Source organism: Sciurus carolinensis, chromosome 4, assembly GCF_902686445.1.
Source record: "Sciurus carolinensis chromosome 4, mSciCar1.2, whole genome shotgun sequence".
Classification (NCBI taxonomy): domain Eukaryota; kingdom Metazoa; phylum Chordata; class Mammalia; order Rodentia; family Sciuridae; genus Sciurus; species Sciurus carolinensis.
In genome coordinates, this window is record NC_062216.1 from 138,324,726 (window position 1) to 138,350,013 (window position 25,288).

At 34.4% G+C, this 25,288-nt stretch overlaps 1 protein-coding gene across 6 annotated transcripts in view; it reads left to right on the forward strand.

Annotated features, from left to right (window-relative positions):
• Ptprq (protein tyrosine phosphatase receptor type Q) overlaps window positions 1-25,288 on the forward strand; it is a 219,088-nt gene that overhangs the window by 102,249 nt on the left and 91,551 nt on the right. For all 6 annotated transcript variants that reach the window (XM_047550026.1, XM_047550029.1, XM_047550028.1 and 3 more), the window contains one exon: window positions 18,989-19,312. In XM_047550026.1, coding sequence (XP_047405982.1) covers window positions 18,989-19,312 — 324 coding nt within the window. The remainder of the gene's footprint in view (window positions 1-18,988; window positions 19,313-25,288) is intronic.

Consider the following 25,288-nt stretch of genomic DNA (forward strand, 5'->3'; position numbering starts at 1 on the left):
TTCTTTATTGTCTTATTTTGGGTTAACTGAATATTTTAACATTATAATTTAATATCTCTGTTGAATTTTTAGCTGTATTTCCTTGTATTATTACCTCCAGTGGTTGCTTAAGTGATTACAATATGATTCCTTAGTTAATTATATCTACTAAATGTTGTATAACACATATAAAATATATTAAACTTGCAACAGTATAGTTTCCTCTATTTCTTTGGATTTTGTGCTGCTGTCATCATATATTAGACAACTATGTACTTTAAATATCTTACGTTAATATATATTGTAAATACCAGCTTATTGTATTAATTTTACTTACAGAGCCAGTAGATATTTAAACAAAGACATCTGAATATATTTATCATATATTCTTTATTATTTATCTCTGTAGTCATGAGTTATATTTGGCATTATTTCCTTTTCAGCTAAAGAGTTTCCTTTGCTATTTCCTGCTACCATCAAATCTCTCAGTTTTACTTAGATAAGAAAATAGATTTTGTTTTCTTCATGTTTTAAGAGATTTTCTCTGGATTTAGATTTCTGGGTTTTCAGTCTCCCCTCCCCCCCACCATTTTTTCACTTTAAAAATGCCAGTACTTTATTTTCTGGCACCCATTGCTTTTAAGGAGATAATGTCAGCCACGATTAGTATGGTTAGACCTTGTGTACAGTGGGCGTTGTTATTAATTTTTTTGACAGTCCTCAACATTTATTTCTTTTTAAGCAGTTTGACATTGATATGACTGGTGTGGTTTTTATTGCATTATTTTGCCATTGGTTCATTGTGGTTTTTTGTATCTGTAAGTTAATTTTTTCCCCAAAATTTGGTATGTTAGTTTTCAAACTCTTTCTATCTTATTTCTATCCTGTCCATCTATGGCTTCAGTTATGTATCTGTTGATATCCCTTAAGTGACTGAATTTATATTCAGTTCTTTAGTTTTTTTCCTTTGTCCTTCAAATTGAAGAAGTTCTCTTGATCTTTCATCAAATTTCTTCTACCTCTTTATACTGGTAATAAACACATTCATTGAATTTTGGGAGGGTCAGGGGTACTGGGAATTGAACTTAGGAGCACTCAACCCCTGAGCCACATCCCTGGCCCTATTTTGTATTTTATTTAGAGACAGGGTTTCACTGTAGTGCCTCACTTTTGCTGAGCCTGAGTTTGAATGCCTATCCTATCCTTCTCTCCCACTTTCTGTTCTTTTACTCTAGCTTCTGAATATGAGAGAAAACATTTGACCTTTGAGTTTCTGAGTTTGGATAATTGCACTTAGTATGATATTCTGCATTTCCATCCTTTTAAACTCCATAGCTAAAAATTCAAGAGGAATTAAATTATAATGCTAAAAATATTCAGTTAAAACCTTCATCTGTTGATGGGCATCTGAGTTGATTACATAATTTAGCTATTGTAAATTGTGCTTCTATAAATATTGTTGTGACTACATCACTGTAGTATGCAGATATTAGATCTTTGGGGAAAATACCCAGGAGTGGGATAGCTGGGTCATGTGGTGGTTCTATCCCTAGTTATTTTGAGGAATCTCATACTCCTTTCCAGAATGGTTGTACTAGTCTGTAGTCCCACCAACAATGTACACGTGTTCCTTTCTCCCCATAACATTGGCAGCATTTATTATTGTTCGTATTCTTGATCATTGCCATTCTCACTGGAGATGAAATCTTAGTATAGTTTTGATTTATATTTCCCTGATTGCTAGACATGTTGAGAAAATTTTTTCATATATTTGTTGACTATTTGTGTTTCTTCTTTTGAGATGTTTCTATTTAGTTCTTTTGCCCTTTTATTGATTGAGTTACTTGGGTTTTTTGGTGTTGTTTTTTGAGTTCTTTGTATATTCTGTATATTAACACCCTATCAGAGGAGTAGCCAACCAGGATTTTCTCCCCTCTGTCAGCTCTCTCATAATGATCTTGTTTCACATGCTATTCAAAAGCTTTTTAGTTTGATGGCATCCAACTTATTGACTTGCTTCTATTTCTTGCACTTTGGGGGTCTTGCTAAGGTAGTTGATGCCAACATCCATATGACGGAGTGTTGACCCTGTTTTCTTCTTGGTGTTATAAAGTTTCTGGTCTAATTCCTAAGTTTTTTATCCATCTTTATTTGAGTTTTTGAGCAGCATTAGAGAGAGGGGTCTAATATCATTTTTCTACATATAGCTATCCAGTTTTCCCAGCACCATTTGTTAAAAAGACTATCTTTTCTCCAAGATATATTTTTGGCTCCTTTGTCAAATATCAGATGGCTACAGGGATGTGGATTTGTCTTTGTGTCTTCTGTTCTATTCTACTGGTCTTCATGTATATTTTGATGTCAATGCAATATTGTTTTTGTTATTACAGCTCTGTAGTACAATTTCAGATCAGATTTTATGATGTCTCTTGCTTTGCTTTGCTTTGCTTTCTTACTGTTGCTTTGGTTATTCTGGGTCCTTTGTTCTTCCAAATGAATTTAATTGTTTTTTTCTAATTCTGTGAAGAATATCATTGGTATTTTGGTAGGAATTGCATTGAATCTGTAAAATGCTTTTGGTAATATGACCATTTTGACAATATTGATTCTGCCTATCCAAGAACATGGAGTCTCTTTACCTTTTCTAAGGTCTTTTTCAATTTTTTTCTTCAGTGTTCTGCAATTTTCTTTGTAGAACTCTATTACCTCTTTGGTTTGATTAATTCCCAAGTATTTAATTTTTTAAAAAAATTTATTGTGAATGGGATTTTTTTTTGATTTCTTACCCAGCTTAATCACTAGTGATTTATGGACTTTAATCTTGTATCCTGCTACTTTTCTAAATTAATTTAAAGGTTCTAGAAGTCTTCTGGTGAAGGTTGGGGGTCTTCTAGATATAGGATCATATTATTGGCAAGCGGAGATTGTTTGACTTCTTTTTATATTTGTATGCCTTTGATTTCCTTTTCTTGACTGATGACTTTGAAAAATGTTTTGAAGACTATGTTGGATAGGAGTGGTAAAAGTGAACAGCTTTTTCTGTTCCTGATTTTTAGAGGAATTGTTTTTAGTTTTTCTCCATTCAGAGTGTTATTGGCTTTGAATTTGTCGTGACCTTTGTGATGTTGAGGGAAGTTCATTCAATTCCTAGCTTCTTCAGTGTTTTTTACATGAATGGATGTTGGATTTTATCAAAGGCCTTTTGTACATCTGCTGAGATGATCATGAAATTTTTGTCCTTAATTCTGTTTAAGTGATGAATTATATTTATTGACTTGCATGTGTTGAAACAACCTTCAACCATGGGATGAAACCCACTTGATCATGGTGTATTATCTTTTTGATGTGTTTTTGAATGCAGTTTGCTAATAAATTATTAAGCATTTTTGCATCTATGTTCATCAACCATATTGGTATGTAGTTTTCTTTCCTTGATACATCTTTGTCTGGTTTTGGTTTCATGGTTATAATGGCTTCATAAAATGTATTTGGGAGTGTTCCCTGTCTTTCTGTTTCATGGAATAATTTGAGAAAGACTGGTGTTAGTTCTTCTGTAAAGAACTGGTAGAACTCAACTGAGAATCCTTCAGGTCCTGGACCTTTCTTTCTTAGAAGGCTTTTAATTACTGTTTCAGTTTCGTTAGTTAATATTGGTCTGTTCAGGTTTTCAATATCTTCTTGATTCAACTGGGGCAGGTAATATGTGTTGAGAAATTTATCAAGTCTTTCATATTTACTAGTTTATTGGAGTATAAATTTTCAAAATTGGTTCTTAAAATCCTCTGGATTTCAGAATGGTCTGTTGTGATATCTCCTTTTTCATCTCTGATCTTGTGGATTTGCTTTATCTCACTCTTTCTTTTAGTTAGTTTGGCTAAGGGTTTGTCAGTCTTATTTACCTTTTTCAAAGAACCAACTCTTTGTTATATTGATTGTATTGTTTTCTTATTCTCAATTTCATTGATTTTTGACTCTGATACTAATTATTTCCTTTCTTCTATTGATTTTGGTGTTAGTTTTTTCTTCTCTTTATAAGGCCTTGAGGTGGAACATAAACATATTTATTTGAAATCTAATTTTTAATGTAGGCACTCAGTGCTATAAGTTTTCCTCTTTGAGCTGCTTTCATACTGCCCCATAGATTTTGGTATGTTGAATCTCATTCATTTCTAAGAACTTTTTAAAATTTCTATTCTCATTTCTTCTTTGATCCATTCTTCAAGAGAGCATTGTTCAATCTCCATGTGTTTATGTGGTTTCTATCATTTTTCCTACTCTATATTTCAGTTTTATTTCAATATGATCTGATAGGATACATGGGATTGTATTGATTTTTTGCTACGATTTGGTTTGTGTCCTAGAATATGATCTACTTTGGAAAAAGTTCCATGAATAGCTGAGAAGAAGGTAAATTCAGATGTTTTGGGATAAAATTTTCTATGGATGTCCATTAGGTCTGTTTGATTTATAGTGTTGTTTAGTTTGGAGATACCTTTCTTGATTTTATGTTCTGATGACCTGGAGATAAGGGTGTATTGAAATTATCCCATATTATTGAGTTGGGATCTATGTGAAATTTAATGTCATGGATTTTTTGTTTCCCATTTAATTGGGTATATTGACATTTGGGGCATAAATGTTTACTATTGTTATATCTTTTTGGATTGTCCTGTTTAGTAGGATGTAGTTACCTTTATCTCTTCTGGTTAACTTTTGCTTGAAATCTGCTTTGTCAGATATAAGAATAGCTACTCTTGTTTGTTTTCTTGGACCATAAGCATGGAATAATTTTTTCCCATCATTTTACCTTTAGCCTGTGTATGTCTTTGTCTATAAGATGAGTCTGTTGTAAACAGTATATTGTTGAATCTTGTTTTTTGATACATTCTGTTAATCTGTGTCTTTTAATTGGGAGTTGAGACTGTTAACATTCAGCATTACAATGGTTAAATTTTGGGGGTTTCCTGCCATTTAGTTTTTTTGCTATATTTTGACCTGTCTTGATTCTTATTTACTGGATTATTCTTCTTCTGAACTTCCTCTGTTTGGGAGCTTGGGAATTGTTTTTACTTCCTCTGTGTGCAGTTTATCTTTGAATATTCTTGTAGTGCTGGCTCGCTGCTCACGAATTCTTTTAGTTTATTCTTGGCATCAGAAATTTTTATTTGCCTCTCAGATTTGAAACTGATTTTATTTCATATAATAAATGTGGCTGGGAGTTGTCTTCTTTTAGGGCTTAGAATATCTTATTGAAATGTTCTTAATGCCTTTAGTTTGTATCTCCATGTTCTCTTCTATCCAAGTGATTCTCAGGTTTGATCTTTTAAAGTTGTCCCAGAGTTCTTGTATATTCTGGTTATGTTCTGTAGTTTTTTTCCCCTTTATTGTCTTCTGTGTACTAAGATCACGTAGTTTGTCTTCAAGGCTTCAAGTTCTGTCTTAAAGGGCTGAGGTTCTTTTTTCTATACTATCTAAACTATTACTAATTCCTTCTATTGACTTTTTAATTTGATTGTGACCTTCATTTCTAGGAGTTTTGCTTGGTTTCTTTTCACTATTTCTATTTCTTCATTAAAGTGTCTTTTATGTCCTATAATTGCTCTCTTAATTCCTTCCTTAGATCTTTTTTAGTTCATTGAGAATTTTAATAATCTTTTTAATAATCTTTCTGTTGGTTTTTATCCATCTCACTTTCAGTGATCCTTTGATGGGCAATTGTGGATTTTGGGGGAGCAATTGTTTTCTACTTTCTCATGTTTTCAGAGTTCTTGGACTTATGCATCAGTTGAGGTGGATTCTTCTACCTCTTTTTATGCACATGTCCAGTACCTGGGATTGAACTCAGGGGCACTCAACCTCTGAGCCACATCCTCAGCCCTATTTTGTATTTTATTTAAAGACAGGCTCTCACCGAGTTGCTTAGTGCCTTACAGTTGCTGAGACTGGCATTGAACTCATGATCCTTCTGCCTCAGCCTCCAGAGCTGCTGGGATTATAGGTATGCACCACTGCATTCAGCTCTGTGTCCTTAGATGCCAATGGGGGTAGAACCTGATTGTTCCTCCTTGATTCCTTTTTGGTTGGGGGCTTTTGTCTCCTCACTTTTTTGAAGTGGAGTAATGTTGGAGAATGTTAAGTTCAGGAGCTGAATCTCTAATCTGTGAACTTTTAGTGTTCCTGTAGGTTCCTAGCACATCACAGAATGGCACAAAACATACAGTAATAACAACCACTGCAAATAATAAGCAGTGTGAAAATAAAAAACCCATTCCTACTATGATATTTTCAACATTAATTGCCACTAGTAAAGAGGAATTGTGTGTTCAGCAATTGTCAACAGTAGAAACAGTAACCATGAACTAGACCTAAAGCAAACAGCATGCGTCAACTCTACGCTTCATAGCAATAATGATTGTATTAGCATTATTGGTGAGGACAGGAGTTATATAAACCAATTAATTCTGAAAAAAAGTTAAAAATACAGTTAATTAGGGGAAAAAAGGAAATGTGATGGGTAGTTAGGTTTTTAAAATTTCAGAAAGTGAATAGAGAGCCTGCAAAAGAGATGTAGCAGGTGATGTTTATGTGGAATGAGGAGAATAATAGAAGAAGTAAGGTATTGGGAAAGAGGCAGAGAGAACAATATAATTTGGCCATTTTCAGGAGAAGAGAGAGAAAAGTGAGAGAAATAAACAAATGAAAATAATACAAACTCAAACCAAAATATATAGTCCAAAAAACCCAAGCCCTCAAAAAGACAATGCTAGGGAAAAAAATGATTGCATTACAAAAATGCTAAAAATTAGAGAAAAATAAACAATTAAGTTTATGTATATATGTCCCTAAACCAATTGGCACAGCCAGAATTCACACACACACACACACACACACACACACACACACATACATGGAAAAAATGAAAATTAAAAAAATTATTAAAATATTTTTTAAAAATACAAAATCTGTGTGAAGGATGAAGGAAACTTCTCTACTGAGGTGATCAAAATAGTTGACCAGATTGGGTGGTCACTATGTAACAGTCCAATTCTTCTTGAGTTATGTACTGATAGAGCAAGGGTTGGGGTTTTTAACCCCTTCCTGTTTTTGCATTGTTCTCTGAGCTGCCAGTTGGAGAAACTAAAGATTGAAGATGTTTGATATAAGACTTAGCTTCCCTTCTTGCCAGAATAAGGTGGGATGGGTTAGGATATACTGTCAGTTGGCTTTTTGTCCATTTGAACTAGTTTGGTGACCTCCTAGAGTAAAGCCTCTGCAGCTTTCTGTGAGGAGAGTTCCAGCAGGTGATTCTCAGGTTTAATCAGGCCAGGGGCTTTGTTGAATGGAGCCTTCTTTGGAGAGCCTAGACTGACCTGCCCCTAGTACTAGACAGTAGCTGATCTCTTTTATAGATCTGATTCTCAGGAGCCTCCCCAGAAATTCAGTCATGGGGAAGGGAGACTGATTCTCCATTCACTGCTGCTCAGGAGCACAGCTTTCCTGGGCTTAGTCCATGAGTGTGTTCACCCATTGCTGCACAGACTCCCACCAGCTTCAGCTGGTCACTTTTGCCACTAGACACAATGGAGAAGTGAGTCAGGCTCCCTTTCACCTTTCCAACCTGAATCCCCCAGGGTACAGTCTATTCCATGCCTATTTCACTCACATTCCATGAAGCCCAGCCTAAGTCACTTGATAGGCACCTGCCCAGATACTGTGACTGTGTTGTTTTTGATTTTGTTTTTGTTTTTTCCTGGTCTCCCTGGTCCCCAAGTCACCCTGGTGGCACACTGGGCCCAAGATGGCTCCTGCCTCAGCTCTCCACAGCCAGTTGAGATATAGAGTCTGCTTTTTAAGCATCAAAGCACATTTTTCAAGCACCAGTGCACAGTGCAGTCTCTGGATCAGCTAAGATTAGGTAGCATTTTTTAATCTTATGTTTTTCTATACCAACACTGTGTTCCCTCTCCCTCTATCTGTGCTGAATTCACACCAGCAGTGGCACCACCAGGTTGGCTCCAATTTTTTTTTTTTTTTTTTTTGGTTGTAGATGAACACAATACCTTTATTTCATTTATTTTATTTTCATGTGGTGCTGAGACTCAAACCCAGTGCCTCACATGAGCTAGGCAAGTGTTCTACCACTGAGGTACAGTGTATTCTTTATTCTTTATTATACCAAAATTTCTGGGTTCCTTAGCTGCTTTGAGTGTCCAATATTAAAATTTAGTGAAATCTCTCTTTCACCCACCTTGATAAGAAGCTGTACACACACTGTTTTGACCCCATACCATGAAGCAGCTTCTACTTCTCTTCTGCCATCCTCTTAGTTCTGTTTAATTATTTCCATTTTTATGCTAAGATTCCCCATTTTATCTCTAATTATGACCATAATTTCTATTAAGTTAAAATGCTTTAATAACTTCTTTCAAATAATTTTTTGTTTATTCTCACACCCTACTTATCTTATGATTTTTCTGTTGACTACTTTTTCCTCCTGACTATAGGTCACATCTCCTGTCAGGAGTAATTTTCTTATGTGTCTAGTGATTTTTGAATTTTTGATGGACCTTGTTGGTGATGTGTTGCAGAAACTCTGGAGAGTGTTGTCTTTTATTTCCCTAAATGGGCTATTAACTTACTAAGTAGTTATTTCATGAATGTGTGATTTAATTCTTTGATTTGTCTCACCCCTCTTTATATAGTGAATTGCTGAATCCTGCAACATAGGTTAAAGCAATGACTCTTCTGGGGTTTTGACATGAGGACTATACAGTTTATCAGTTCTTTAATTTGGTGGATTTAAATCTCAACATGTATTTCCTGTAGTCAGCAACAGCTGAAACTTCTATTCAGTTTTTTAGCTGTTGCTTTCGACTGTGCTCCTTTGATTCCCATAATGCATGTGTAATTAAGACATTGGGGGTTGGGCATGGTGGCACAAAACTGTAATGCCAGCAGTTCAGGAAGCTGAGGCAGGAGGATCACAAGTTGAAAGCCAGCCACAGCAACTTAATGAGGCACTAAGCAACTCAGTGAGACCTTGTCTCTAAATAAAATACAAAATAGGGCTGGGAATGTGACTCAGTAAAAAGTGTCCCTGAGATCAATCCCTAGTAACCCCACCCCCCCGATAAAAAAGACATTGGGTAGGGATTTCAAGAGAGTATAGACCCAAGATTTGAGTCTAACTCCTCAATGACTTTCTCCTTTTCCAACTACTCTGGCAGCTTTGTAGTCCATTTTCAAATACTTGAAGCTGATAGAGGTGTTTCCCTTGTACCTGAATTCATACTAGTTATCTATAGGAGAGTAAGTTTGATACAAGCTATCTCCTGATCAGACTTCCTTAAATGCATTGTGGTTTGGGACTAGAATAATTTTTGCAAAAATAATCTTTGACTAAAATATGAATCTGAGTTCCCTTCAAGATTTTGACAAAAATTATGGTCAAACAAAGCATTTTTGTGCATAAATAGCTTTTAGGAACATTTGGTGATGGATACATAAAATAGGGGTTTTCATTGAAATAATATATATGACTTTAAATTGGTCATTCAAGTTATTGATCTTAAAAAAACTTTTGGTAACCAGAGACTGTTTTTGATTGACTGCTCTGATTCACAAGCTCCCAAATTTCATATAATTCTTTTATACTTTATCTTCTTTTGGTTGTTTCTCCTTCCATTTCTGTGCTCCCTTGTTCATTCTCTCTCCCTTTTATGGAATTTCTGAATAATCCAAATTCTTCATTCTCTATTATGAATCTGTTCCCAAGGTTTCAATCCAGCTATATATATATAAATTTAAAAATTCCTTAGAGCTATAGTTCTTAGAGAAATTGTTTCAGGTAGCATCAATCTGTATTGATGGCACTTGTCTTCCTGAAATCTACCCATTCATTCATTCATACATACATACATTAATGTATTCACTGATTCACTTGTTAAAGGAATATTTATTATCAGTCTGAGCCAGACTTATATGCTTATCTGAGTTTCTTCTGACTTTCTATACTCCCTCACTGCCACTTAACTACTGATTTGACAAGGTAACCAAATTTTCGTCATCTGGTGTTCTAATTCTATAACTTCTCCCCAAAGACTTCATTTACCATCATGGTTTCAATTGCTTATGTATATAGATAGGTCCCCAAATGGCTTTTATTTGGTCTCTCATCCTAAGATCGGCTTTTTTGCTGCTGTGACTAAAAGGGCACAACCAGAACAATTGTAGGGGAGGAAAAGTTTATTTGAGGGCTCATGGTTTCAGAGGTCTCAATCCACAGTCAGCTCCATTCCTCAGGACTCCAGGTGAGGCAGAACATCATGGCAGAAGAGTGTGGCAGAAAGAAGCAGCTCACATGATGATCAGGAAGCAGAGAGAGAGAGAGAGAGAGAGAGAGAGAGAGAGAGAGAGAGATATCTCTACTTTCCAGATACAAATATATATCCCAAAGTCATGCCCCCAATTCCCACCACCTCCAGCCACACCCTACCACTTCAGTTACCACTCAATCCATATCAAGGGATTAATTCACTGATTGAGTTAAGACTTTCATAACCCAATCATTTTTCCTCTTAACCTTCTTGCCTTGTCTTACATGTAAGCTTTTGGGAGACACCTTACATTTAAACCATAATAAAACTTCTCATTCTAAGAAAAGTCTATTCATTTGTTCCTGTTACCCATCCTCAAGTGAATCCCCAGAAATGAATATGTCTTTCTCACTTCTTCTTCACTATCACTGACTCAATTTGAACTCCAGTGAGTGGTCTTAAGAAAGAAATAAATGAAGTGCTGGAGAGTGATATTGGCTAAATTATATTGTTACATTGTATGCATGTACAAATATGTTACAACACATCCCATCATTATTTATAAATAATATACCAATAAAAAATGTGGAAAAAAGGAGACAAGTCTGTTAACTAATTAATTCCCTAAGAACTGTTTCAGATAAGTTAATTAAATCAAAATTGTCATTTTTTGGGTAGATATTCCCATGCTGACTTGCTATGTAGATCTATCAAAACTAGTGACTACATGTCAACTCATTCCATCTCCAGAAATAACATGTATAACCAATTTTCCTTGTAGTGTTCTCCAAAACAAGACTTTTTTTCCAGAAATATGACTAAAGTATTTTAATAAGGTTATGTGTGCAATAATACTGAACTTAAAGGCTAAAATTATTATAGCTAAATTCCGTGGAATTTGGGGTGCCCAGTTATTCATCTGTACATGAATTGAAAACTTTTTATAGTAAATCTTAGTCCTATTTGTGGATACTTTCCTTGTGTTCTTTCATACAAGTGGAATAAACTTCTATTTATTCCACTTCTATTATAAGATAATTTAATTTGGCACACTAATATGGGTGTGTAAATCCATATTCTCTTTTCTGTAGTGTTACCCAAAATCATGTTTGTGTAGCCCATTTTGATAAATGGTATTCTGGCTACTCTATCTCTGATTTAAACAGACTTCCAAAGAGAAGTATTTTTGAACTATGTAATTACAACCTTTGAAGAACATAGCTTTACTAAAAGTATTTGAAAAGTTATTCCATCCACCTACATTGAGAGACATTACAAGAAAGAGCCAAGTTAAACATACTTAGTATTTACTATGAAAGGATGTTGTTGAGGATCTTGTTCATTAAATTACATGCTACCTTCTTATGTGTTTTTTTAGGAGAAATATATCTTTGATTTCAGCACCAGGAAGTATTGTATTTTTGTTCATTTAATTTGTCTTTATCATTATAGAAATTTATAATCTTGATTTTTCTCTTTGTATTGTTTGTTATAACAATCAGTGTCAAATTCAAAACCTACTTCTGCAACATACATTTTGTCTATTAACATAATACCTGGGTTCATTCAAGGTATTTATTTCCATTTATTCTACTCAATAGATCATCACTTTCTGTCAATATTCCCTTGTATTTTCTTTTAGCTCCCTTCCTGGTTATTATTTATCATTATAATCCTCATTATATTATGTATATACAACATCTGACCAGTTTCCATAAAATTTTTCTTTCCCAAGTATCAAGCTAGAAGAAATTTTAGATTTTCTTTGAGTTTATACACGACCAATTAATTTCTGTCCATTTATTGTTCTCTGTTACCTACAGCAGTTATATAAACTTCTCTCTCAGACTCTCACTTTCAATAGTACCACACCTCATTGCCTTCCTGTTTTTCTTATTAATTTCATAGACTGTTTTTCACCAATCAGGATACTTCCCAGCCCTTGAAAAACATTTTGTTTTCATTTCTACATTGATCCCCGTACTCAACCTACTTGAATATCCTTTCTTCCTCATCTCTACTGATCCTCACTTGTCTTCAAATTAAAACTCCTAGAACATCGTCCATTGAGCTTGTCCTATTGTTGTAACGTCATAGTGGTTGTTTCTATTAACTAAATTACTTTTTGTATATGTATGAAAATAACTTCATACCTTAAGACTTGTAACCTGCCCACACACCTCAAGGTGACTGTCTAGTTAAAGTGTTATTGATTAAAAACAAGTCAGTGTAAAATTCAAATCTGGTATGCTCAAATTTGCTTTGTAATTAACTTTGCAGGAATTTCAGTTTCTCTATTCAGTGATACTATGTTAGGGTCAGCAAACTGCACTTTTGTGTATGCTTAGATTAAATGACTGCACCTTGTGTTTTAAGAAGGTCATAAATTATTTAAAATTTCCAAAGACTAAAATATTCCTAGAAAACTAGAAAATATTGTGTTGGTACTTTTACATTTTTTATAAATATAATTCATAAATATAAATTTTCAGACATCTGTTTTGCTTAAGAAAGAGTACATCTGTGCTTAAAGATGAAAATACATAGTCATAAATAAAGAACTGATAAAACTTGGTCCTCCATGTTAGTGTACTTAACCAGGTCAGTGAAAAGTCAGTATAAGCTATTATCAGAATCCTGTCAAGAGAGGCTGGGAACCTGTAGTAATTGACATTCAGAAATTAACAGAATAATTTACACATTACACACATCTAAATCTGCTAGTCACTTAAAACTGGCATTCATTTAATTCTCTAACAAGTCTTACTTATATATTTCTATAGACCATCATTTCAACTGTGATGGAAGTATTTTGCCAGTTAAAATTATTTATGAATAAAAATGTAATTTACTGAATACCTTGGCAGTTAATGTTGATCGCTTCATCACAGTTCAGTCATGTTTAGAAAATTTAAGCAAGCTGTGTGATTACTCCAGGAAGCATGGAATGATGTGTTCAAATTAGTACCATCTGTGAATAGAAAAAGTTTGAGGTTTTTAGTCATTCTTAAGGAATGGAAATCTGATTCTCCATGCTAAAATGAGTGTAATCCTCTTTGTATCTGTAATTCAATAGGGCAGTTGCCTTGAAATAGTCCAGTTTAACACACAGTTTATCAAAAGAGAAGATACTAGATATAAATGAGGGCTCTTGCTGGTCAGTACTGAGTAGTGAAATTGGCTTGTTTGAAAAAATTGTCTTTGAGTCGTAATATATCTTTGGCCTCAGATTATATTTAATTCTGGTTCATATTTTGAAATATACTAGGTAGAAAAATGTGGACTAGATTTTGTGCCACATTGTGTTAGCTTTATGTATCTGTGATCAAAACACCTGACAAGAGCAACTTAGAGGAGGATAAGTTTGTTTTGGCTCACAGTTCCAGAGGTTCCATTCATAGCTGGCCTCCTCAGCTTGGTTGAATGGTGCAATGGAGGAAAGCTGCTCAGCCCATGACAGCAGGGAGGCGAGAAAGGAGGAACCAGGGGGATAAGATACAGTGCAATCCCTCAGTGACCCACCTTCTCCATTCACACATCATCTGTTTACCTTTATACCCAGTTAGTCCATTCAAACTATTAATCCAGCAAATGGATTAATCCATTGATTAGATTACAGCTCTCATAGTCTAACCATTTTCTCTGAATATTTCCTGCATTAACCCCAGATCTTTGGGGGAGAACCTCATTTCCAAACCACAACACACATGAAAATCAAAGCATTGCTTCAGTGAACCATGGTTTATTCATGAAGTCAGCATACACATACTGAGTGTCTATAAGTTTGTGTCCTATCACTGAGCCTGTGACATGGTAGACAACTGAAATGCTGTTATCTTCCCATGGCCAGGTTAAAAAAAACTTGGTTGGACCTTGTTTCTTTGTAAGGTTAAAGTACTATTGTATTTAGATCTTTTCTTCTCTGAAGCATTTTTGTGAAGACTGGAAGAGTCTGAACCACTATTCATTTGCCAACAATTTTATTTTGTATCAAATTGGTCATTAAAGTCTTCTTTCCTAACATATGAAAATTGAAGGGAAAGAAGTTGGACTTAGAGCCATGGACATGTAGTTCTGTCTCCTGAATAGATCAGAAAGCTGCTTCCTTTGCCTTCTCTAGTTCACTGGCTAGTGAATATGTCCCTTTTCCCTCCCACCTCAGTAGCTTAGCAAACTCTAGGAAAAGGAAATTGAAATATGGAAGGATGGTCGCCAGTAGACCCAAAAGAAAGGGAAGCGTCTGGACCATATTACTTTGTTCCCATATGGAAAAGGCATAGCATAAAGTTTTAATGAAAACAAGAAGTCAATATAAAACTTTCTGAGTATTCCCACTGCATTTAGGATAGATCCAAAACTTTTAAATTCCGTCTAGTAGGCTCAACATGATATTAATTCCTATCTATATGTCCAATTTTCTGTCTTCTCATTCATCTCCTTGTGGGCCTAGTAATCTTCTTTACACCTTTTCAATTATGCTATCTTCTTCCTCTGGGTAACCCCTTGCCCAGATGCTGGTGATTGAACCTAAGAATGCTTTACATCCCCTACCTTCCCAGCCCTTTTTATTTCTTATTTTGAGACAGGTCTTGCTAAGTTGCCCGAACTTGTGATTCTTCTTCCTCAGCCTCCTGCATATATGCCTGTAATCCCAGCTGTGCCTCAACCTCGTGCATAGCTGGGATTACAGGCATGTGCCACTGCACCTGGCTCCCTACAGGTCTTAACACATCTGATGCTTTTCATTTAGGAAGCTACTTCATATTTTTTAGGTGTCCTATTAAATTTCCCCTCATCAGGCAAAACTTTCCTGACCATCTATCTAAAGTAATTCCATTATATCCTCTATTCACTTTCTCATATATTTAAAAAATATTTACTAAATGACTATTTTCTTCCAAGCATTACCCTAGATCCTGGGAGATAAAATCCAATTTGTAAATTGACATTTTTATGTGTATGTAACTGATGAATGTGTACATATTTCAGAGTGATTGTTCAACATTTGTATTGATATGGATGCAAAAGCAAAATATTTCTCGATCTTTTATATAGAATGTTCGAATGAAGAGACGAAAATAGATAAGACATCTTTAGGTTAGGTTTTCAGACAGCATGAAGATTTATAGGTAGGTAGGTAATTGGTTCAAACTAATGAAGGCTAAACAAACTAAGAGAGTTATTTGAAAATAAAATTTAAAATAAAAACCCCTTCAGTTTTTGAATTTCACTTTGTTCTGTATAATAAGCAGAAGCTGCATAAGTAGTGATGGATCAGTTTGTATTGGGTTTTTGCTGCCGTGTAATAAATTATGACACACTTGATGGTTTAAAATGACACCCACTTGTTAACTCATAAAGCTATGGATCAGAAGTCCACACATGCTGTGCCTAAGTTCTTTGTCTCACAAACTGAAATGAAGTTGTGATTCGACAACATTTTTAGGTGGAATTCAGTCTTCTTCCAAGATAATAGGGCTGTGACAGAATTTAGTTCCTTGTTATTGCAGGACTGAGATGCCTATTTCCTGACTGGCTCTTGATCAAGGGTTGCTCTTAGCTCCTAGAGATGACATGTGTTATTTTGTCTGAGCCTCCTCCTTCCTCAAAGACAGCAATGGAGAAGTTTTCATACATAGAATCCATCTCTTGCTTCAAATTTGTCTATTTTCTATAATCAGTCAAAGAAAATGCTCTACTTCTAAAGGACTCATGTTGTAAGTTCAGACCCATTAATATATCTCTATTTTAATAAATAATTTGGATTCTTAATTCCAACAGCAAAATTCCTTCATATCTCTACCTGTACCAGTGTTTGGTTGAAGAACCAGAAGCTTTGTGTTCAGTGGCTGGGGATCTTGAGGGACATCTGAAGACATAAGGAGACAAGTTGACCAAGATGGTCTCTAAGCATCCTTCAAATGCTAAAAGTCTGTGATTTGGTCATTTGCCTGTTCTTATAGAGTTAACCATCAATATAGATGTGAATTTTTCATTTTTCCAGTTGTACAATTACTAGACCACCCTTTATAAAATATATTTCTGAACATCTCATTCTGACACCTTTGATTACTTTGCATAGCCTCACAAGCTCTCTATAAGTCTGTCTGACATAGTAAGTCCCCATGCTGTTATACAGCTTTTTAGTTACTGTCAAGAAGAATTCTAAGCAGCAGTAAAATTTACCTTAGTCACAGTCCTTTTCTAGGATCTCCATCATTATCATCTCCTGAGCCCTCACTCATTTCATGTTAGGGTATTTTTAAAATATATTCATTGTATTCAGATGGCTTGAGTTTAAATTTAGTGACTGAGGGATTTGACCAAATTCTGGAATTTCTACTTCCTTAGCCAATTCTAAACTTGCTTGCTCTATAAATATATTTTTCCTAAAAATAACATTTTCTCTAGTTGCTTTGCTTCATGAAGCAAAAACAGGGTGTCTAGTAAGTAGGATATTATGTGTTTTGTTTGTAATGCTATTTTTAAGGAAATGCCCAATTAAATGTAGTAAGATTTGATGATACATACTAGTATGTGGAAATAGAGTAATTGAAGCTAATCCTGTGATTTTACATAATCTAATAATTGTCTTCCATAAACTTAGACCTATTCTTGTTGGGCAAATATATAATAAGTCAGTAGATAGTTAAGTAAAAAGGTAAGAGAAAATTCAAACTTTTAAATGATATCTAGACTTCTCTCTATGGAACTCCAGACTCAGTATCCATCTACTGCTCCTTTTGGCTATCTGAGAAGCATTTCAAAGTTATTATACTTAAAATAAATGCTTAATCTTCCTCTCTCCAGACTTAGCCCTACTACAGTCATTCCCCTGTTGGTTATTAGTGACTTCATCTTTCTGTTTGCTCAATGCAGTCTATAAAACTTTCCTTTGTTCCTCTCATTCTCTTATACCTCATGTCCCATGTCAGCAAATCCTGTCATTTCTCCTTCTAGATATATTTAGGAACTGAGTTCTTTATTTCTGCTGCCACCATCTTAGTCCTGCTCACCATGATCTCTTGCATTGATGTTGCAATACCAACTAGTCAGTCTCCTTGTTCCACCTGTCTCCTTTCAGTCCGGTCTCAGTTCTATTGGTAGAATGATTCGGTGAAAACTATGTTGGAGCCTGTCACTCTTAGGCTCAAATGAAAGCCATAACAATGTCCTTTAATAATGTACATGTTCTGACCTTCAGTGTCTCTTCTCAGATCTCAGCTCCTGCCAGTCACTCAAGCCTCCTTGTTACTCTTCAAATACACCAGCCATGCTTCCACCTTCTGGCTTTTAGTCATGGTTTCGCATGCTGTGAATTTTCTCCCCAATTTATTCACATAGCTGCACCACCTACCTTCATTAGGAACTTAATGTCTTGTAAGTAATGAGGCTTCTTCTGACCACCTAATTTAAAATGCCATTAATCCTGGAACTTTCTACCCTTCTTCCCTTATTTCATTTTTTCCATATCAATGATCATCTTCAGAAGTACTATATATAATACTTAATTATACATTTTTATCATATGTAGCCCTCTCTCATGTAAACATCACAAGAGTAGGGATGTTTGTCTATTTTTATTCATTGTATTTTTAATACCTATAGAAGTGCCTGCACTATTTAGATGCTCTTCAGAGTTAGTGAATTTTGAACTATTATGATATATTTAGGAATTAATGAGTTTCTAAATTTTTATTAATTTTCTTTTGAAAGTGTGAATAGTAACATAGTTCTCATGAATTGTGTAATAGTCATGTAAGTCATTATTATCTTTCTTTTTCTCAGTCTTCTCTGCAGAGACCCTTGAAGCATGGTTGAGAAAAGTTTCAGTGTCTCTTAGTTCATTGATCTTTCATATTTCTAACCATAGCATGCTTATATTACTATTCCATAAACTGTCTCTTACAAACAGGACATGAGCTTTATCGTATCTTGAATCCCTAACACCAGTCTCAGAACCTGACATGGTTTGCCTTTAGCACACCAAGGATCAGTGTGACTCTAAGTAGGACTATGTTATTATAGATTATATACTGATATTTTAATCTGTCTTTTAATGTCAATGTGCTGCACTATGTTCTAGAATAAATTTTGTTAATATTGAATAAACATGAAATAAAATTAAACTAATTAATATATTAATTTATTCAGTATTCCTGCTTATTTAAAATAATTTTATAACCAACATTATCAGTAAAATGTGCTTATGTTTAATTAGATACTTAAATATAAAACGTACCTTTCTTTTTTAAAATTTTAATTACAAAATAACCAAACATGAATATTCTTTTTTATTTCTTTCCTTTTTTTTTAAGTTTCATTTTCTTTGGATATGAATACCAAAATAAAATTCAAATGATACCAAGGAAGTTCAGAGGATATGAGCATGCAATCTTCTTTTGTACTAGTAAAACATTTTCCTCATATATGAAACCACAATATGTTTACATAAGCCACATGTGAGTGGATTTGGGAGCAAAATTAGGAATTTTTTTAAAAATCACAATAGTTTTGTCCTCTGTAGTGTTCTGCTCATTAAGTATGCAGATAGTAATCTAAGTGCTATAATAATCTCATAGGTCTCCACTAGATGCATCATAATAGAATCTTTTCAAATTTTATTTCTTCCTTCTGATTACAAGATATTTGATAATCCAAATTGTTTTTAATTTTTTTCCTTTAATTTTTAGTTCCCAGTGCTCCCAGAAACATTGCTATTTCTGATGTTCAGTCAACTAGTGCAACACTGACGTGGATAAGACCCGATACTATCCTTGGCTACTTCCAAAATTACAAGATAACCACTCAGCTTCGTGCTCAAGAATGCAGAGAATGGCAATCTGAAGAATGTGTTGAGTATCAAAAAATTCAGTACCTTTATGAAGCTGACCTAACTGAAGAGACAGTGTATGGGTTAAAGAAATTTAGATGGTATAGATTCCAAGTGGCAGCCAGCACCAATGCTGGCTATGGCAATGCTTCCAATTGGATTTCCATAAAAACCCTGCCTGGCCGTAAGTATTGTCTTGACATATATATAATATAATTTCTGTTATATTTTATGTCTCTGTGTTAATAATTTCTACTTAATAAATTGTGTATAAAATTACTGAACAGAAAAACCCATTTAATTTTAATTTAATTGAAAACCAATGGAAAATTCAATTTCAATGACTTTTAGGGCTTTTCTTAAACTCTTGAGTTTTGTCAGTGTCCCAAAATCTAGTATTACAACAAAGCACTTTGGGAAGACCCTTAGGCTACACCGATGCCAGGAAGTACCCTTGATAAATGCCTATATTTTCCCCTGATATCTGGAGGCTTTGCTGCTTTTAAACTGACTTTTTAAATCCTTTAGTGACTTCAGGCTTACACACACACACATACACACACCACATGAGTACAGTAACCCTAGTGGATCTATAAGCAGTTTCTCAGTTTGTGTTTTTTGCCTAAACAGAATTCTGAGGCAAAGAAATACTAATGTCTGGCTCCCAGCTTGCAACAGGTAGAAGGAAAAAAATTAAACAAAAAAAGTCATAAATTATCTCTCAAAATTATTCTGCTATCTACATATCTTTCGGGACTTTGCCATTCACGAAAAAGCTATTTAAATGTTTTTTCCATAGCAAATACTCCGAAGTGTAGGTAAAGATTGCTCTTGCAACTTAAGTTTTATATTTTAAAAATTAACTGACTATCCTATTTGCTTCAACTTTATTAACCATAATTAAGTCAATAAATGTCTGTTACTTATCCTGAACCCTGTCTGCATAGAGCTGTGATGATTTTCATGCAATGCAAAGCAATTGCATATCAAGTCACCGAAACCAGAGTTCTGTGTAATGACTGTTTTCTCTGAAAAACCATTTCTACCCCAGCTCCAGCTCTCCAAAGCAAATTTAGGTAAGCCAGATCACCCATCCCAACACTACCTGCTTGTAAATTCTTCAAAGGGTTTATGCTGCCATCCTCCTTTCTTGACCAAGGCTCTTACTCAGTGATTCCTTTCAATTCCAAATCACATCTTCTTAAGATTTTTGGTACCTGTTAGTAGAGTATATAAATACACACACACCTACACACTCACCCACATATATGTTGGATTTTCAGTGGCAAGTGGGTACTGTGTTAGGCTCTTACAGATATTGAAATAAGCATTCATCTAGAGGCTTTACCTAGGCTACTAAATGTGTCTCTTTTACAATTCCCCAGATTGCCTAGCATCATGTTTGTAATAGTGTTTAATAAATGTTTGTTAACATAATCTAACGTTTGGGGTAGTAGCCTTCAACATATTGTTCAAACAGGTCTTCTTTTTAGTACTTAAAGTTTTGGTTTCAGGAAGATTTGCTCTTCTGTATTTTCTCCTCTTTCTTGTAGCCTTTTCTCAGTCTCTTTTGCTGACCTCTCCTCATAGTTGTTGATGTTTTTTAAATTTTTTAAACTCTAAGTATTAAAGTGCCCAGGGTTGAGACTTGGTCTTTTCTTTACCAGCACACAATCCCTAGATTTTACCTTAAGTGTCCTCTGTTCTATGACTTTAAAGTCTACTTATATACTGATAATTCTCAAATTTCTATTTCTAGTCCTGACTGTTCCCCCCGAACTCCACATCGGTATCTTTATCTCATCAACTGATATCGTTGGATATGTGTGTCAGATAAATCTCTCAAAATTAACATGGTCTAAACACCAAAGCTGCTGCTCATCCTCCAGTTTTTTTTTTTTTTTATCTTAGTAAAGTATACCTTTATTCATCCATTTGCAGAAAATGAAAATCCAGGCACTGCACCTTTCCTCCTCAATTCTTCCAGTGACTCACTTCAACCATACCATCAGAAGCCCGTCCCTCTATTTACATTAATCTATCCCTTCATCGCTGTTGTTACTGTTGTACTTACTGACTGGCCTCCCCAGTTGTCAGGCTGATCCTTTGAAACCTAAAACAGATGATGCTACTTTCATGCTTAAAACTCCCAATGAATTCCAGTGGCTCTGGGAATAAGTTCAAATTTCTTAACACGATTAACAAAGCCCTAAATGACCTGGGTCTTCCCTAACACACTCAACCTTGTTTTTGACCATTTCCCCCCTTACCATTGTATTCCACTCATGTTGGCCTTTTTTTTTTTGCTGCTTGAACACTTTGAACTTCTAGAACTTGGGCCTTTGCACTTTGGTCCCTTTTGATAGAATGTCCTTCCACTTCTTTTTCACACGAGCAAGAACTCTCTGCATAGATTTTTCTACTTAAACAATCTCTGCTCAGAAGACATTTCTCTGACTCCTCCATCTAAAATAGCCATGCCATAATTGTCTATTACATCATCTATTATATTGAACACTTAAAAATACCTGCTCTTTTTAAATTTCTATTTGTTTGTTTTTAGAGACTGCCTTAATCTTTGCTATTTCCTTATTGCCTAGAATAGAGCCTAGAGATACTCTGCAGGTATTTCCTGAGTGAGTGAAACTTGACTGAATGAGCCATAGTGGAAAAGGGAGAAGGGATTGTTTTCACGTGGTGATGGTGAGAATGGCAGTGCCATAACAGAAAGAAATATGAAAAAAAAATCAAATTTAGCTGGAGACTAGTTAATAAGAATAGTCATTTTGACCCTCCTGATTTGGTAAGAAATGACTATCTTAATCTAATGGAAAATGAAGAAATAGATGCTTAAAGATTTAAAGATGGTTAAAGTTAGAGGTTTTAATTGCCTCAACTGACAGGAGTAGGTAAAAGCACAAATCTTACAGAAAAGTAGGACATTTGACTGAATACACTTTTAAGCCCCAGGAACTGTAAGTTCCTTCAAAGAGTCAGACAGGAACCATAATGAAGGAAGTTGATTCATATGTGATCGTTGGAAGTGATAGAGACTATGGCAGATTAGCAGAGAATGTACTCTCTAAAGGGGCAGCCACCACTTACTTCTTGCTGAATGTTGTCTTACAGACAACCCATGCTACTAGGTCTTCTGATGTTTTCTGGGAAACAGGAAAGTTAAATTTTTTTTTTTTATCAATTTCTTGATTGTCTATCACTTTGATTAAGAAAGATGAGCATATAATAGACATGATTTTCTTTGCAGTCTCAAAAATTCATAGCTTCTCAAATGATTGGTCATATGTAGGTGAGGATAACAAGTTACTTAGTGTTTAAATTATGACAGTGAATTGATTGTTGTTTAGTCTAAGGAATGGAGGAATTTTTTGCTTTCAATGAAGAGGGGACATTTTTCTAATAATAAATACATTTGAATTCTGAATTCTTAAAAATTAAAAAAAATTAGTTGTTCAACCAAATGTATTAGATCTGGCCTATAAATAGCTCATTTGTAATTTTTGATTAAAATATACCTGTGCCTATGTGTCTTCTGTCATGAAGGGTTCCATCTCAGTCCATATGAGCACTCACAGGGAGATCACCTGCTTGGTGCCAGGAAGTATACTTTATAAATACACTGTCTCTTATAAGCATAGTTAATGATATTATGTAAGATGTTTAATTGGCATAAAACAATGTGTAACATGATCAATTCACAAGTGGAAAATAAAATTGGAAGTGGAGTTATTAAATAATCACACATTCTCAAGTCTTTCTACTTGAGTGTCATTCCTTTTACCCTATTTTAAGATTTATGATCATGTTTTATTTCCAGGCGACACATGAGAAATCAAAGTCAGTTTGGGATTAATCAACAAGAATGTTTATTTTGAACTTGTAGGTGTTGAAAAGGAATAACTACTCTTATCTAAGTAACTAGAAAACATAAATAGGTGCTTATAGATTTAAAACATGGCTAAAGTTGAGAGTTTTAGTTGCTCATAAACTTGATTTTCTACCACTGTGATAAAGAAAGGTGAACATATAATAGACTTGTGATTTTCTTTGCAGTCTCAAAAATTCATAGCTTCTCAAATGATTGGTCATATGTGGGTGAGGATAACAAGTCACTTAGTGTTTAAATTACGACAAAGAGTTGGTTGTTGTTTAGTCTAAGGAATGGAGGAATTTTTTGCTTTCAATGAAGAGGGGACATTTTTCTAATAATAAATATATTTGAATTCTGAATTTCACAATTATAGTGTAAAGGAAAATTTTTATTATATGAAAACAAGGAAAGAGAATTTGAGATTACATTTGACATGAAAGAAAAATACACCAAATATATTATTGTAATATAATATGTACAGTGAAATAACATATAGTATAAGAAAAGTAATGGGAACAGTCAACAAGAATCTTGAAGAGTAGTCATTTCTTAAGAGTCAAAGTAAGCAATATTTATATACCAAAGATTAAAATATGAACATTGTCCAAACAAAAAGTAATCTGGATGAAGAAAATCAATGTTTTGTATTTTCTGTAATTGATTCAAAAAATGTTTTGTAAGTTCATGATTTGACTTAAGATAAAATAATAATAACCATTTCTCTGTATTAGAGAAAAGATAAACAACAGTTTAAAATCCCTGTTTCCAATGAGTGTGCATTTTGTTCTAATGGCATCAAATTGTGCCCAAGCACTTATTAATACAACATCTTTTCAAAACCTGGAGTTTCTTGATAAAGAGTTAGTGTTTGATGGCTAGTTGAAAATTAAATTGGTCAAAATTTTAAACTGTTCAAATAACAGACAACCCACTATGAATTATAAGTATTATAAAAGACCCTAAAACAGCTCATAGCCTAAGAAAACACATTGTTATTAGCTCTCTCTGAGCTCATAAAGCAGAACAACAAAATAGAAGATCCAGGAAGCAGTCAGAATGCAAGCAGAGAATTAAATTGGTTTACTCTGAATCTGAATCTACAACTGTAGAACACAGTGAAAGAAACAATATTTAGTCAACTCAAGCTAACATTTCTCTCTGCCATACCCTCTGATCTAGATAATTAAAGACTAATTGTTTTTCTCCCTAAATCCTCTGTGAATACCCATAACTCTACTTCATGCTGTGTTTATATATAAAAAGCACAAAAATTATAAAAGTCAAAACTACTTAACTTAAAACAGTGAAATCTTGCAGACTATTTTACTCATCTCTTATTTTTCTGATTATATACTCAAAAGCAATTTGGGTTCTGTGTTTGGGCTATGGAATGGAAAATGGAAAGCTGTTAAGTATCTATGCTGCACAATAGGTACATAACAATGCTGAAGAAATGTACAATTTTCAAGGAGTGTGGGTGTGAAATTAGTATGGAATGAAATGGGTCTCTTTTGTAATGTGCATCTCCTATAGACCACCAGGACTGGAAGACAGCAAGAAAGGAAGATTCCTGGGGTAACACTTAGGTTGTGAAAACCACAGGATACCATACTCATGAGGAATTTTAACTACCCAAACATCTGTTAGGTTAAAAAAAAGAAATTCAACAAAACATGCCTCATCAAAGGAGTTTCCAAGGACTGTAACTTTATAATTTAAGAAGAAGAAAAAATAAACAAAGACCAGAGCACACCTTACTATTATTGAAAATAAGAAATTGTTAATGCATTAGTATGTATTCAATTATTTTTCTTGATTTATTTTAAACTGTATAATGCACTTAAAATGTGATCAACATTCTGGTAACACAGGTAGAAATTATTTTTTTCTATCAAGAAGCGATTATATATTAATAAGCAATGTTAACCATAAATAAAGAAGAAAATATAACCAAAGACGTTTAGAAACCTATTTGGTGGCAGTGCATTTTTAGGATGTGCTCTATCCTGCTTTCACTAGAGAAAATAAATCTAATTTATTTAGACATGATGATTACACTTCTGTGAAAGGAGATGCTGTTGAAATTCTTCTAAATTAGCTGCCAGAAACTCCCAAATGTATAATTCAAAACAACATCTCTCTCCTCTAGACCGGTATGTTGAAGTTATTGGTATGACCACGGGGTTCCCACAGACATGGCAGACTCCATATTACCAACGCCCCACCCACTGCCAGTGCTTTCTTCCTATTGGTTCCCCGCTTTGGTGTACT